The 13,138-nt window shown below is 41.9% G+C and overlaps 1 protein-coding gene across 1 annotated transcript in view; it reads right to left on the reverse strand.

Moving 5' to 3' along the window:
• The window catches only part of ACAN (aggrecan), a 60,635-nt gene that overhangs the window by 27,146 nt on the left and 20,351 nt on the right, over positions 1-13,138 (reverse strand). Inside the window, exons 9-11 of the mRNA XM_032233151.1 lie at positions 11,853-12,146; positions 10,304-10,468; positions 5,200-7,335 (exon numbers count right to left, since the gene is read on the reverse strand). Coding sequence (XP_032089042.1) covers positions 5,200-7,335; positions 10,304-10,468; positions 11,853-12,146 — 2,595 coding nt within the window. The remainder of the gene's footprint in view (positions 1-5,199; positions 7,336-10,303; positions 10,469-11,852; positions 12,147-13,138) is intronic.

Here is a 13,138-nt window from a genome sequence, read left to right on the forward strand (position 1 = left end):
TGCCACTTCATTTTCAAATTCCTAATATTGGCAAGAGCGTCACAATTGTTCAGTAAGAAAGGCAGATCCAGCTTTCTGGGGATGTAATTCTGCTGTTATTTACTCCTTCTGACAGAGCTCTTCATCGGAAGAGTTCTAGATATAATGGAGTTGAGATCAGATCAGATCAATATTTGGAATTCAAACATGCTTTTGGAAAGCTGACCTGTCATGATTAATGTTTTTAGCCACTTAGCATCTCAGTAGTTAACAATAAACTTGGGAGATAAGAAGAAGAAAACAACAGACTTATTTTATTCGCTTATAGCCCCATGCCCAAAACATACAATCTTCCCACATCTCTAAGGTCACTGAAGGAGAGTGAAATAGAATAAAATAAAATATATCAAAAGTCAGAAATTGGCAGCAGCAGCAGGAGAACCTTGAATTTATCCACTGCAGGATGAAAGTTTCTTCATTAAAGGTTAAGGACTATCACGTTAATCCAGTGTGCGTAAGTAAACAGATGTTTTTGAGCGACCTAAAAGCAATTGCAATTGAGTGAAGCTTTTGTTCCGTGATTGACAATTTCAGTGGAGAAATCAGCAAGTAAAAGGTAGGTAACTTGAACTCAAAATAGGCAGCCTCATGGGTAAGGCATGAGTTATGAGCTCTGGGCTCTGCACACCAAGCACAATAGAGAGGACAACGAAAGTAGAGCTGGAAAAGAAGCAGGAACATTTTGCCTGGGGGAAATGGTTAGGGTCCCCTTTATTAGATTGAGGGTAAAACACTGAACTTTGCTAATGTGACTGTGCTTCTCTAGCATTAGTCCTATATAACACATAACCCTAAAATGGACAGGAAATACATACTGTGAAATATTCTATGAATATCTATATCTATGTCTATATGTCTATATGTCTATATGTCTATATGTCTATATGTCTATATGTCTATATGTCTATATGTCTATATGTCTATATGTCTATGTCTATATCTATATCTATATCTATATCTATATATCTATATCTATATCTATATCTATATCTATATCTATATCTATCTCCATCTCCATCTCCATCTCCATCTCCATCTCCATCTCCATCTCTATCTCTATCTCTATCTCTAATATCTATATCTATATCTATCTATATCTATGTAATTAGTATCACAACCCCCTGGTATGCCCAAACATGGGAGGAAGCTCACTGCTTCCATTCTCTGTCCATCGGCTCGTCACAAGAGACCATCCAGACAGAAACCCAATATTTTTAATGTTGCCTTTTGTTACATTTGTGTTGTATTTGTGCTGATAAATTGTTTATTTATTTATCAGCACAAATACAACACATCTATCTATCTATCTATCTATCTATCTATCTATCTATCTATCTATCTATCTATCTATCTATCTATATGACTGTTTGTGTGGGTGCATGTTCCAGCATAACTCTGGGATGTCTCGAAGAATTTCAAACAAACTTGGTACACAGATGACTTACTCTCTGGAAACAAATACTGTGTGGGTAAGACACCCCTAACACCCTCAGGATGTGTGTTCTGTTATGATACAGCCTGTTGTGCCTTAAAATGGCTTCTACTGTACAGCACAGTGGAGTTGCCATGGTAATGGTTTCACAGTACTCCACAAGGGGGCTCCCTCTGGTAAGGGGGAAAATCCAACATTAGAAATTATGTTTCGTCTGGGCATTTTCTCCCTATAAATAAATACCCGGACGTCAGCTGGGTTATCAGCTAGTTTTAAATAAAAAAAAACTATTATATTATTGGAATTCCATTAAATCCTTATTAATATGTCTTCCCCTTCCTTCCCCATGGTTACAACATTAATAAATTGCAATCAAAGAAAGAAAAAAACAAACAGCAGAAGCTGTTACAATAGTCACTTTTCCTACATTGCTATTGTGTAATGAAAGAAAGCAGCAAAAGAGATAGAATGTGTGAAAAAAAATCACTTTCCTAGGATCACAAATTGCTCATAACGGTGAATGCAGCTCAGAAATAACATGCTGGCTTGCACTAGCCTGCACAGCAATGATGAACGTGAACCGAATATGGAAATATGGAAAAGCAAGGACATCAGCCTGCAACCAAAAATAGGTTAGTTTGTTCTGCTGTGGTCCCCGTAGCTACCTATGATTGTGAAAGTTGGACCTTAAAAAAGCAAGGCAGGAAGAACATTAACTCTTTTGAGGTGTGGTGCAGGGGAAAGCTCCTGCATATTCCTTGGAGAGCAAAGTACTGGAGTGCCTAACACCAGGCATGTCTCTGGAAGGGCAAAATCACAAAACTGTGTCTCACTTATTTTGGTCATGTCATATGGGGGATTTTACTGGAAAAAGCAATTACCGTATTTTTCAGACTATAAGACACACTGGAGTATAAGACGCACCTTAGTTTTTGGAGAGGAAAATAAGAAAAAAATCTGCCTCTGCCTACCAGCATCCATGATATTCATCTGGCTAGCGTCCTGTCAGTGTGTGAGAGAGTTGAGGGCTGTTTGGAAACAAACAGTATTTGCTATGTCTATCTTGATCGGCCTCCCGAAATACCTCCAGTCAGCTGTTCCAGGCTGCAGGGATTGCCACAGACCATCGTCTCCTCCGTGCCTTGCACTTTTGGCTACATTCGGTATATAAGATGCACCCAAATTTCCACCCTCTTTTAGGGGGGGGGGGAAGTATGTCTTATAGCCCAAAAAATATAGTCTGTTTGGAATAACTAGCAGTAAAAGAAAACCAGACCGCCAAAGAACAAATGGTGGCTGTTCTTTGGAAGATGTGTAGACACCTTGCCCATAGAATCATCAAGAGTCAGACACACATCATGATTAAGAAGAAATCAATACTCACCTATCTCACAGTAATCACCCATAAATCCAGTTGGGCATAAACAGGTGATGTTTCCTTCTTGTTCATGGCAGGTCCCACTTCCACATAGTTTCTCCTCACAAGTCTTAGGGGTAGCTGCAATCAAAAATATTTTTTTCTTTAACTATTCTTGAGGGTCATCAAACTTAAAGTTACATTTAAAGACAAGCCCCCTTTTTAATGAGACTTTCTTGTCCCCAAATAAGGGTTCAGTTCCAGCGTGGATTAAATAAAACCACTGGCATCTTAGCATAATCCTGAAAGAAACTCCCTTTCCCTAGTAAGGCAACATTGAATTCTACTTCACTCACTCTTATTGCCCCTGTGGGTTTTAAGGATTGTAGAAGTAAATTAAGGATTGTATTTGGTCCAAAGTTTGGGCAGAAAACGCTTTCAATGCCTATGAACTTTTTTACAGCCACCACATGTGAGATAATATGGAAATAACACAGAGATGGTATTCTGCTGGTTCGCCCCAGTTTGGGCAAACTGGTAGTGGTGGTGATGGGAGGCTCTGCCCACCCACCCAGATGTTATCATGGATGCTCTGTGCATGCGCAGAAGCTCCACATGCGTCCATGCTCCCAGTTCCGAACTGGTAGAGAAGATTGGAGCATTTCATGCCTGAAATAATAGTTCATGGGTTTTGGTGAGACAGAAGTAATTTTACAACTATGTGCCTTTATTAGTCAATATACAAGTCCTTTCTGAGTATACAATGTAGTAGGGTTCAAAGAACTTTGAGTTTTCATCAAACTGGGCATTTTATTTCATAGATAGGTAAAAACATTTTTTTTAAACAAATCAGCTGGTGTAAGGGACAGATATACAGCTATATTTATTTTTGCTCCCTCCTATTTGGAAACTTATAGAATTGATGAGTCTCTCTGACATTACAATGTTCTAACTTCTTTTATCTCCCAGCTGTGGCAAAAGAGGTGAGGTAATAAGAAGAGATCAAAATACAGATAATTTTTAAATAAGTGTTAGCATGCCTCACCCTTACACACTGGTGCTTAGACTTACATACCACTTCATACTACTCTATAGCCCTTTCTAAGCGGTTTTACAGAGTCAGCCTATGGACCCCCAACAATCTGGATCCTCATTTTATCAACCTCAGAAGGATGGAAGGCTGAGTCAACCTTGAGCCAGTCAGGACTGAACTCCTGGCAGGGGGCAGAATTAGCCTGCAATACCACATTCTAACCACTGTGCTACCAGGGCTCCTTAAGTAAAATACTGTAAACAAAATGCATAAATCTTTGTGGAGATAACTACTATTACTAATTGAAGAATTGAATGCTGCCTAGGCTAGGATTACTGCATTAATTTACTGGACGAACCATAAGCTTAAAATAAAGATCTTATTATATACTTAATTTTAGCAGCCCAAATGATAATTGTGCAACATTGAAAAACTTTAGAGAATGTAGCAATTGGATTCTGAATTAATGAGGCCTCTTCAATGACTAAATTAGAAACCCCCCCCACAAAGTTAAATAAATGAGATATCAGAGGCAGGAAGCACAATTTCATCAAATCTGGATGGATTTTATGGTTTATCTCAATGGTTTATAATCCATTGGAATACTTCATATATACATGGCAGTACCTGTTTATTCTCATTGTAGTAAATCTTTTTCATATTTTATCTATTTTTCCTCCTCTCTCCCTTTGGTACCTTGAATTTATGTTAATGCAGTTGCCTGATGTTGTCTGTTAAAAATGGATCAAAATGTGCTTAAAAAATTATTAAGCAATAGGCAAAAGGAAAGGTAAAGATTCCCCTTGCACATACAGTATGTGCTAGTCGTTTCTGACTCTTAGGGGGAGGTGCTCATCTCTGTTCCGAAGCCGAAGAGCCAGCGCTGTCTGAAGACATCTCCGTGGTCATGTGGCCGGCATGACTAAATGCCGAAGACGCACGGAACGCTGTTACCTTCACACCAAAGGTGGTCCCTATTTTTCTACTTGCATTTTTACATGCTTTTGAACTGCTATGTTGGCAGAAGCTGGGACAAGTAATGGCAGCTCACTCCGTTACACAGTGCTAGGGATTCAAACTGCTGAACTGCCAACCTTTCTGTTCGACAAGCTCAGTGTCTTAGCCACTGAGCCACAACATACATAGGAGGGAGGGACAAAACTGTGCAAACGAATGTTCACAATCTTTAGTTAATCAACCAGTTAGATTACCCTTCCTGAGAGTCTACGTTTGAGAGTCACTATGTCATGGGAGAAATAAGGGAAAGATCAGCAAGGGTGAAAATTTAGCCTAGTGCCTATTGGAAGCTCCATTGCATATATGCATTTCCCAATTTACCTTGTGTCATAAGATGTATCCCATCAGTCATCTCCGATGAAATGTTAGGAAGGAGAGGAGTAGCAGTTGGTGATGGTAGTGGAATCACTGGAGCAGCAGCATCTATTGTTTCCAACTCTGCAGTTGGATATGTACTGGTCTCTGTCTCAGCCTGAGTCTCTGTTAGAAGCCTTGAATGTTGAGTTAGTTCAACACCTGGACTGCTAGTACTAAGTAGGACATCTGTCAAAAAGACTTTCTCTGATGTGTCTGACACTGCCTCAGGTGCTAGACCTGAACTGTCTCCATTAAACTGAGTCCTTTCATCATAAGTCCCAGAGGGTAAGCCACTGATGAATGGTGCCCCAGATGTTTCTGAGTAGCTTTCAGATAATGAAGATGTTTCTCCACCTGGTTCATAATGGGTTGAAGTTTCTAGGTGGCTTTTTGATGAGACTGATGTTTCATCCCTTGTTTCATTAAACAAAGGGGTTTCTACACTAGTTTCATGAAATGTGGATGCCTTGCTACTGATTTCATGATATTCTGGGGGTGATATGGTACTTTCAGGATAGGTAGAAACTTCTGGCCCAGATGCGGAGGCTTCCACACTGGGTTCATGAAAATGGAAAGACTCTGTTTGTCCAATCAGTTGCTGTTGAACTGTTGGTCTTGTCACTGTTTCTATGGAATCAGTTATTAAGATAATTTCTGGGATTCCAGAGACATCACCACTAGCACTGGCTGTGGTTGAAGATGCTCCACTTACATCAGTGAGATCATCAATTTCTCTACCAAAATATGGAATGCCAGAGGAAGTCCCGCTGAAGTCAACTTTCTCAGATGATACTCCACTAGATGTTGTCACATCATACAATGCTCCAGATGTTTCCTCCTGTCCTGAAGGAAGCCCACTTATTTCTAATATCCTGGATGTCCCTTCTCCTAATTCTTGTGCAACAGAGGGCTGTGTTACGACTTCCACCAAAGTTGTATCCACAAGGGAAACTGTAGGAAACCCTGATGTGAGACCACTATAATCATATGTTCCAGATGAAATGCCACTGACAAGTTCAATGCCAGAGCTTTCTCCACTAATGTCTGTTAGTCCACTAGGAAGTCCACTGACTTCAGTAACTCCTGAAGCCCACCCACTGAAGTCCACTTGTCCAGAAGAAGGCTGACCACTGACATCTAAAATTCCTGGTGTAGTGCCTGATAGATCTTCCTCTCCTGAAGGTAATCCACTTATTTCTACAAATCCTTTCCCTTCTTCTTCTTTAGACGAAGGAGTTGTCACTTCAAATAATTTAGTATCAATGAAGGTAACACCTGAAGGCTCACCACTCCCATCAATACCTGAAGGCTGGCCACTTAATTCGACATCGCCACTTAGATCAGGTGTCCCAATAGATGTTCCATTGAAGTCAAGTCCTGATGGTAATTCACCGATATCAGGTGTGCTGGATGGTTCCCCACTGATATCAGTTCCTGAAGAAAACCCACTGAGGTCAGTGGTCCCATAGGCATCAGCTCCAGAGGGCAATCCACTGGTTGTGCCACTAACATCCCAGTCAACAGAGGGGAAGCCTGATACATCTCCATCTCCACTAACCCCAATTGTCCCTTTCCCTTCCATTTCCCTTTCTGTTGCTGTGGTCACAACTTCCGTCAAAGTGGCATTCACCAGGGACACAGTAGGAAATGCAGATGTGAGACCACTATAATCATACTCTCCAGAGGGTGAGCCACTGGGATCAATACCAGAATGGTCTCCACTAAATCCAGAAGGCGACCCACTAAATTCTGGGATCCCTTTGCCTTCCTGGAGCCCAGGTTCTTGGATTCCTGAACTAATCACTTCTTCTTCTCCAGAAGGTAAGGTGCTGACTTCAATAACCCCAGAAGATAGGCCACTTTGGTCTCCTGAGGGTAGCCCACTTTCTCCAGAAGGCAACCCACTTATTTCAGGGACTCCAGAGGGGAAGTCTCCAAATCCTGAAGACGTTTCACTAGGTTCGACTGTTCCGGTTATCTCTGGGGCTCCAGAAGTCCAACCAGAAGCAGATGTCTCTGTGATTGGAGCTTCTGAACTTGTTTCATCAGGTATGGCATCAGTGGGAAGAATGGTTGATTGACTCGCAGCTGGTGGACTCACTTGCATGAAAGAGAAAGAGAGAGCACAGATGCAAGAGTGAACACTCAAGCAATACAAAAAGGAACATCAACATTAGGCTACGTTCAAGGCTCTTTCTTAAAAAAGCAACATTATTCTGCAATGCATGAAATATATATTAGCATATGGATATAAGCAGAGGTAGTTTTCAGCCAGTTCAGCCAGTTCAGTTTTCAGACCGATTCTGGCAAACTGGTAGCGGAAATTTTGAGCCGTTCAGAGAACCGGTGAACTGGCATACCACTCTGGCTGGCTCCACCCCCAACTATTTGCTGCCTCCCGAGTCCCAGCAGATTGGTGGGGTATTCTTCTATTGCCCTGCACAGGAGAACGGAGCTGGAAAGCAGGTTAGTGGGGTGGGGTGGGAAGGGAAGGGAGATTTTACAGTATCTTTCCCCCAGGACTGGGGATGGAATAGAGATTTTGCAAGCTTCCCTTGCCACATCCACCAAGCCACATCCTCAAGCCATGCCCACCAAGCCACGCCACACCCACAGAACCGGTAGTAAAAAAATTTGAATCCCACCACTGAATACAAGGCTACAGAGCAAGGATACCCACCTTAAGAAAAAAGGTTTGTCCATTTTGGTAATCAAAACTGGAATAATATACCAAGAGTGAAATTTATAGTTTTTCTCTAAATGTAATATTCAGAGTAAATTTCACATTCTTCCACTGAAGTTTTCATTGTCGCACATCTGTTACTACATCTATAAGTTCTGCATCATTTTAATTCTATGGTATCACCTTCAACTTGTTTCCGAATCAGACTTTATCAGGTTATAAATAAGGCCACACAGATATTCTGAGTGATACATTATAAAATGTTTAAATTCATGTTGTTTCTGCAGTTATTTTCGCAGTTATTTTTGTACTCCATTTTTATGAAGATAAACTCGGTGAAGTGTACTAGACCATTGTGAAGAGTCTCAAAAGATTTTATCTTTGTCTTGTTAGTAATCAAATATTGCAATCTAAACACATTGTTCTCTCTCCACTGAATGAATTTCAGTGTTTTGCTCGTCATAAAAGTAAACAGTTAATTACAAAACAACAGGGGAACAATCAGGACTTATTATTTTTTTGTTTTATCCCAGACATTTAATATATTACTTATTACTGCATAATGTATTCTCCAGTTTGTTTCTATTTGCATCAGATTAGAAATATCTACGAATGCCGTCCTCACTCTCTTTAATCTGTCTCACCCCTTTGAATCCTGTAACATCTTGAATTTAATCCTTGATCTTTTATTGGAGCATTTGCAATTCATTACTCATTGATGCCAGTTGCTTAAAATCTTTTCAGTATGTACGGGAATCATACAGAATAGTAAGTTAAGTCTTGGTAAAATATTCATTTTGATAGCGGCAATTTTTCCTAAGCGGAAAAGGTTTAATTTTTCCCATCGGGAAACATCTGCTGTATTATTTCTCCATCTCTGTAAATAAGTATTTTAAACCAAGTTCTTATTATTTTTGTCAAATAGATTTCCAAGAGCTTAATTTTTTGGCAGTAGTGTTAATGCCCATTACTTGATGCAGATATAGCTTTTCTTTCTCTGCTAAAGTCTATGTCAACATCTGGGGGATTTTCGTTATTGATCTGATAAACTGAAAAGAGGCCATATCGCTGTATTTTTTCCTTTAACAGTCCTGCAGTTTTTTGGTTTGTTTTGCGAATTTACATCAACATGGCATAGAGATTTTTTTAGGCAAAGAATCTGACCAGTTTCAGAAAGCTGCAGACATCAATGGATTATAATGAAGATATTTTGTTCAATTCTATGTAATTCTCAGAGTGTTCTGACTTAGGCTTCACAAAACCATGAAGCAGACTCCTTGTCCCAACAAAACCCCTTTTTATTAAACTAATGTGAATTCCTCTCATTCACATCCAGCAAAATCCCAGCAAACAGTCTTTCAAGGTGTATTTACAACCACAGACCTTATCAGGAGATAACGAGAGTGCCAGCCAATATCTTCCAAACACAATGCTGTACAAGAAAATACTTGGCAAGGAGTCTCTGAGAGTCATGAACAAATCTTCACGCTAATTAAGCGAACTAATTGTCGTTTGCAAACTCTCCTCCCCTTTTGCTCCCCTTTATTCCCTATGGGAGAAGCCATTCACTGTCCACCTGTGGCTTTACTCCCAAATTGGCCCTTGTTCCTTAACTGTTCCCTTCTCCTGGCAGCTCTGTGCATGCACACGTCGGGAACAGCCTCCAGCTGTTCTGCCCCACTGAACTCCGACTCCGAAGGCAGCTGTTAACTGTTGGATGGCCCTGGCCCCATCTCTGCCTCTGATGCAGAGCCCTCATCAGAGCTTTCCCCAGACTCCAGGACTGGTCCATATTCCTCCCCAACCTCCTCACAGTCTGACTCTCCCACCAGTACCGCTGGCCACTGGCAGGCCACAACACAGAAGCTGCCTAGATAAAACCCTGTAGTTTTCTTGAGAAGGCTTTTCCTAAAGTGGTTTGCCATTTAATTTAAATATAAAACTGGCATCAAAAATATCCTGGGTTGACATCACACACTAAACTCTCAATCTAGAGACCCCTAGTATAAATGTGTGTCATTTGTACCATGTAGTTACAAGTGAATAAAGTACATGACAAAGGCAGTGGATATGTGCAAATAATGCAAATATTTTTTTTACATATAGACAAAAACCACATTTTGAGATTATCTGGACTCTGTGCATTTGGGGGGAGTGGGGAGAATTAGTCTGGATTTAGATTTCATACATTACATTTGAAGCCTGTTAAATGGGAATTCATTTCGAGTCTATTAGAGTTGAGCTACCAATCACTTTAAATATACAAATATTAAGATGATTTACTATGCTCTTATTGTTAAATATATATCCACTGTTTCCTAGACTCTGGGAAAATTTGCAGCTGCAACAGTTTATTCTGAAGTTGAACCAATGGAACTTATTTACCAGATAACAGTGATGTATCAGTTGGAAATATATCTGTTCCCCACTCAGTTTGATTGTCAGAATCAGTGGTAAACGTTTCTTCCCCAGAAGGAACTTCTTCTACACCAGGGACTGTCTGGGCGGTAATTAAGTCTTCTTCTTGTTCCCCATACAAAGATGGTGTTGCTGAAAGACAGAAATCATTGTTCAGAATATCCAAATAGGGAAATTCGAGGCAGATGTATAATGAAATCTTCATGATCAGGAGTGGGTTTCTGCCAATTCTAACCTCTTCTATAGAAGAGGTTCCACAAATCTACAATGCCATTTAGAAACGGTTCCAGCTCCCTCCCTCCCCCCACCCGCCCGCACATCATCAAGATGAAGAGCGAGAGGAGGAATTCTGGGAGTTGAAGTCCACAAGTCTTAAAGCTGTCAAGTTTGAACACCCCTGGGGTTTTTTTGTCTAAAGAGTTACGGGTGCAAGAGTCTTGTAACTTGACAGCTTTAAGACTTGCGGACTTCAAATGCCAGCGTTTCTGAGCCAACATTTTGGTTGCTAAGCAAGAGCGTTGTTAAGTGAGTTTCACCACATTTTACAAGTTGGCCATGCCCACCCAGTCACATGGCCGGCAAGTCACTCCCACCCGGTCACAAGGGCCGGCAAGCCACTCCCACCTTGTCACACGGCTGGCAAGCCACTCCCACAAAGCAGGCCACACCTACAGAAGAGGTTCTACAATTTTTTGAAACCCACCACTGTTCATGATGGTGTTGTAACTTCGAACAATCACTAAACAAACTGTTGTAAGTCAAGGAGTAACTGTAATCAATTCTGGCTGACTGGAGAATTCTTGGCATTTGGGTCTGGGAGTCTTAGAGTTGCCAAGTTTGGAGACCCTGGTGTAGTCCCCTGCTCGAGCAAGGGATTGGATTAGAAGACCTCCAAGGTCCCTTCCAACCATATGATTCTATGTCTTATGATATAAACAGGGGTGGGAGTCAGCCGGTTCACACTGGTTCGGTTCGGTAAACCGGTTGTTGTAAGGACCGGCTGGCCTCGCCCACTCTGCCAGTCTCCTTCCAGGAGTCTCCATGCGGCCCATTCTTCATGCCAAGTAAGTTCAGGGCCCACGTGGAGGCTCTGGGAAGGCAAAAAATGGGCCTCCTGGAAGTCTGGAAATGGGCCCATTTTCAACCTCTGGAGAGCCTCCGGAGCCCAGGGGAGCCTGTATTTTCCCCTCCTGGCTGCTCAGGGAAAGCCTCCAGAGCCTAGGGAGGGTGAACGCCCCCCCCCACCATGGTGCGGGAGGCTGAGTAGGCCACACCCACCATGGCCATGCCCACCCAGCAAATGGGTAAAGAACAGGTTGTTAACATTTTTCAATCCCACCCCTTGATATAAAGCAGGGGTTTCCAAATGCCATGATGGCTGGGGAATTCTGGAAGTTGAAATCTACAAGTCTCAAAATTGCCAGGTTTGGAGACCCCTGATATAAAGGATTGAAGGTTGAATTCCGGATGGAAAAGGTTGTTTCCCTAGTTCTAGAGAGATGAGCAGGTTCCTTACCTCTGAAGCAAAAGACGTGATGCTTCGATTGTGGGTCAGGGAATCCTGTCTGATTGGAGTACAAGTAAATCGTTCTCACACCGGGCTTGTCTCCACCACAGGTAGGGCGGGGATGAACAATGGGATATCGGAGGCTTCCATCAGCCAACCAGCTTGCCTGACAGTTATCTTGGCCTAGTCTCCAGGCAGCGTAGAGTTGTCCAGTGGAAGCCATGGTCGCATTTTGACTCTCACAGTATCTTTGGGCTTCCAAGAAGGTGAATTGTGCTGTCTGAGTTGCAAAGAAGACCTCACCTACACATAATGAATGAAAGGCGGTGAGATGCACTTTCATTAGAGCTACACAGTACTTGGGATTCAAGTTTCCCCATATTCTATAGAGCATAGATCTAGCACCTATCCATAACACCTCCAAGCAGCTGACAAATCCCGTAAATGGATGCCCTTTGGTGCTGTGGGAGGTCCAAATCCAATGCGTTGATTCATCAACACTTCTTGACCTACTGATAACAATAGGTCCTCTTGACTTCACCTTTTGCTTGCTCTTTATCGTCGTGTTTCTCAACTTTACCAACTTTTAATGTATGTGAATTTCAACTCATAGAATTCTGGGAGTTGAAGTCCCTATGTCTTAAAGTTGCCAAGGTTTAGAAACATGGGTCTAAGAGTGATTGCTAAGCTGAAGTCACTTACTTCTGCCTTTCTTCCAGGCTTGGAGTTTTTTCCTAGTGGACTCTAGGGTCTAGGCCAGTGATGACTAACCTTTTTGTCATTGCGTGCTGAAAGCCCGTGTACATAATGCAATGCCTGCATAACCCCACTGTGCCCACTCCCCCATGCATGTATGCATGACACCCCCGCATGTGCCCCACCCCCATGCATGCATGGCAGAGATCCAAAAACCAGCTGGCTGGTGGGAGGTACACTCATATGCATGATGGACCTGAGCTGGGGCATTGGCTCATGCTCCTGTGGCACATGTGCCATAGGATTCCCATCATGGGTCTAGGCTGTGTCTATCTCTACAGTGCTTTTCCTGAAGATAAATATCCTCTCTGCTATGAAACCCACTTCATGAGCCTTTCTTCAGGTCATATTTCTGCTGCCCCCAAAAGTCTTTGTGTCACACCCACAGAGCACTTCAGCCTTCAACAACCCTTTAAGATGTTGTAGACTGCTTCTGCCTTCCTTCATCTTTGGAGATTGAAACTAAAACGTTGTCCAGCCCTATTTCCATGATTACATTAGATGTCAATAAAGCACTTCTGCAGAAGGTCCCATAAGTG

The sequence above is a fragment of the Thamnophis elegans genome, chromosome 16, assembly GCF_009769535.1.
Source record: "Thamnophis elegans isolate rThaEle1 chromosome 16, rThaEle1.pri, whole genome shotgun sequence".
NCBI classification, from domain to species: Eukaryota; Metazoa; Chordata; class Lepidosauria; order Squamata; family Colubridae; genus Thamnophis; species Thamnophis elegans.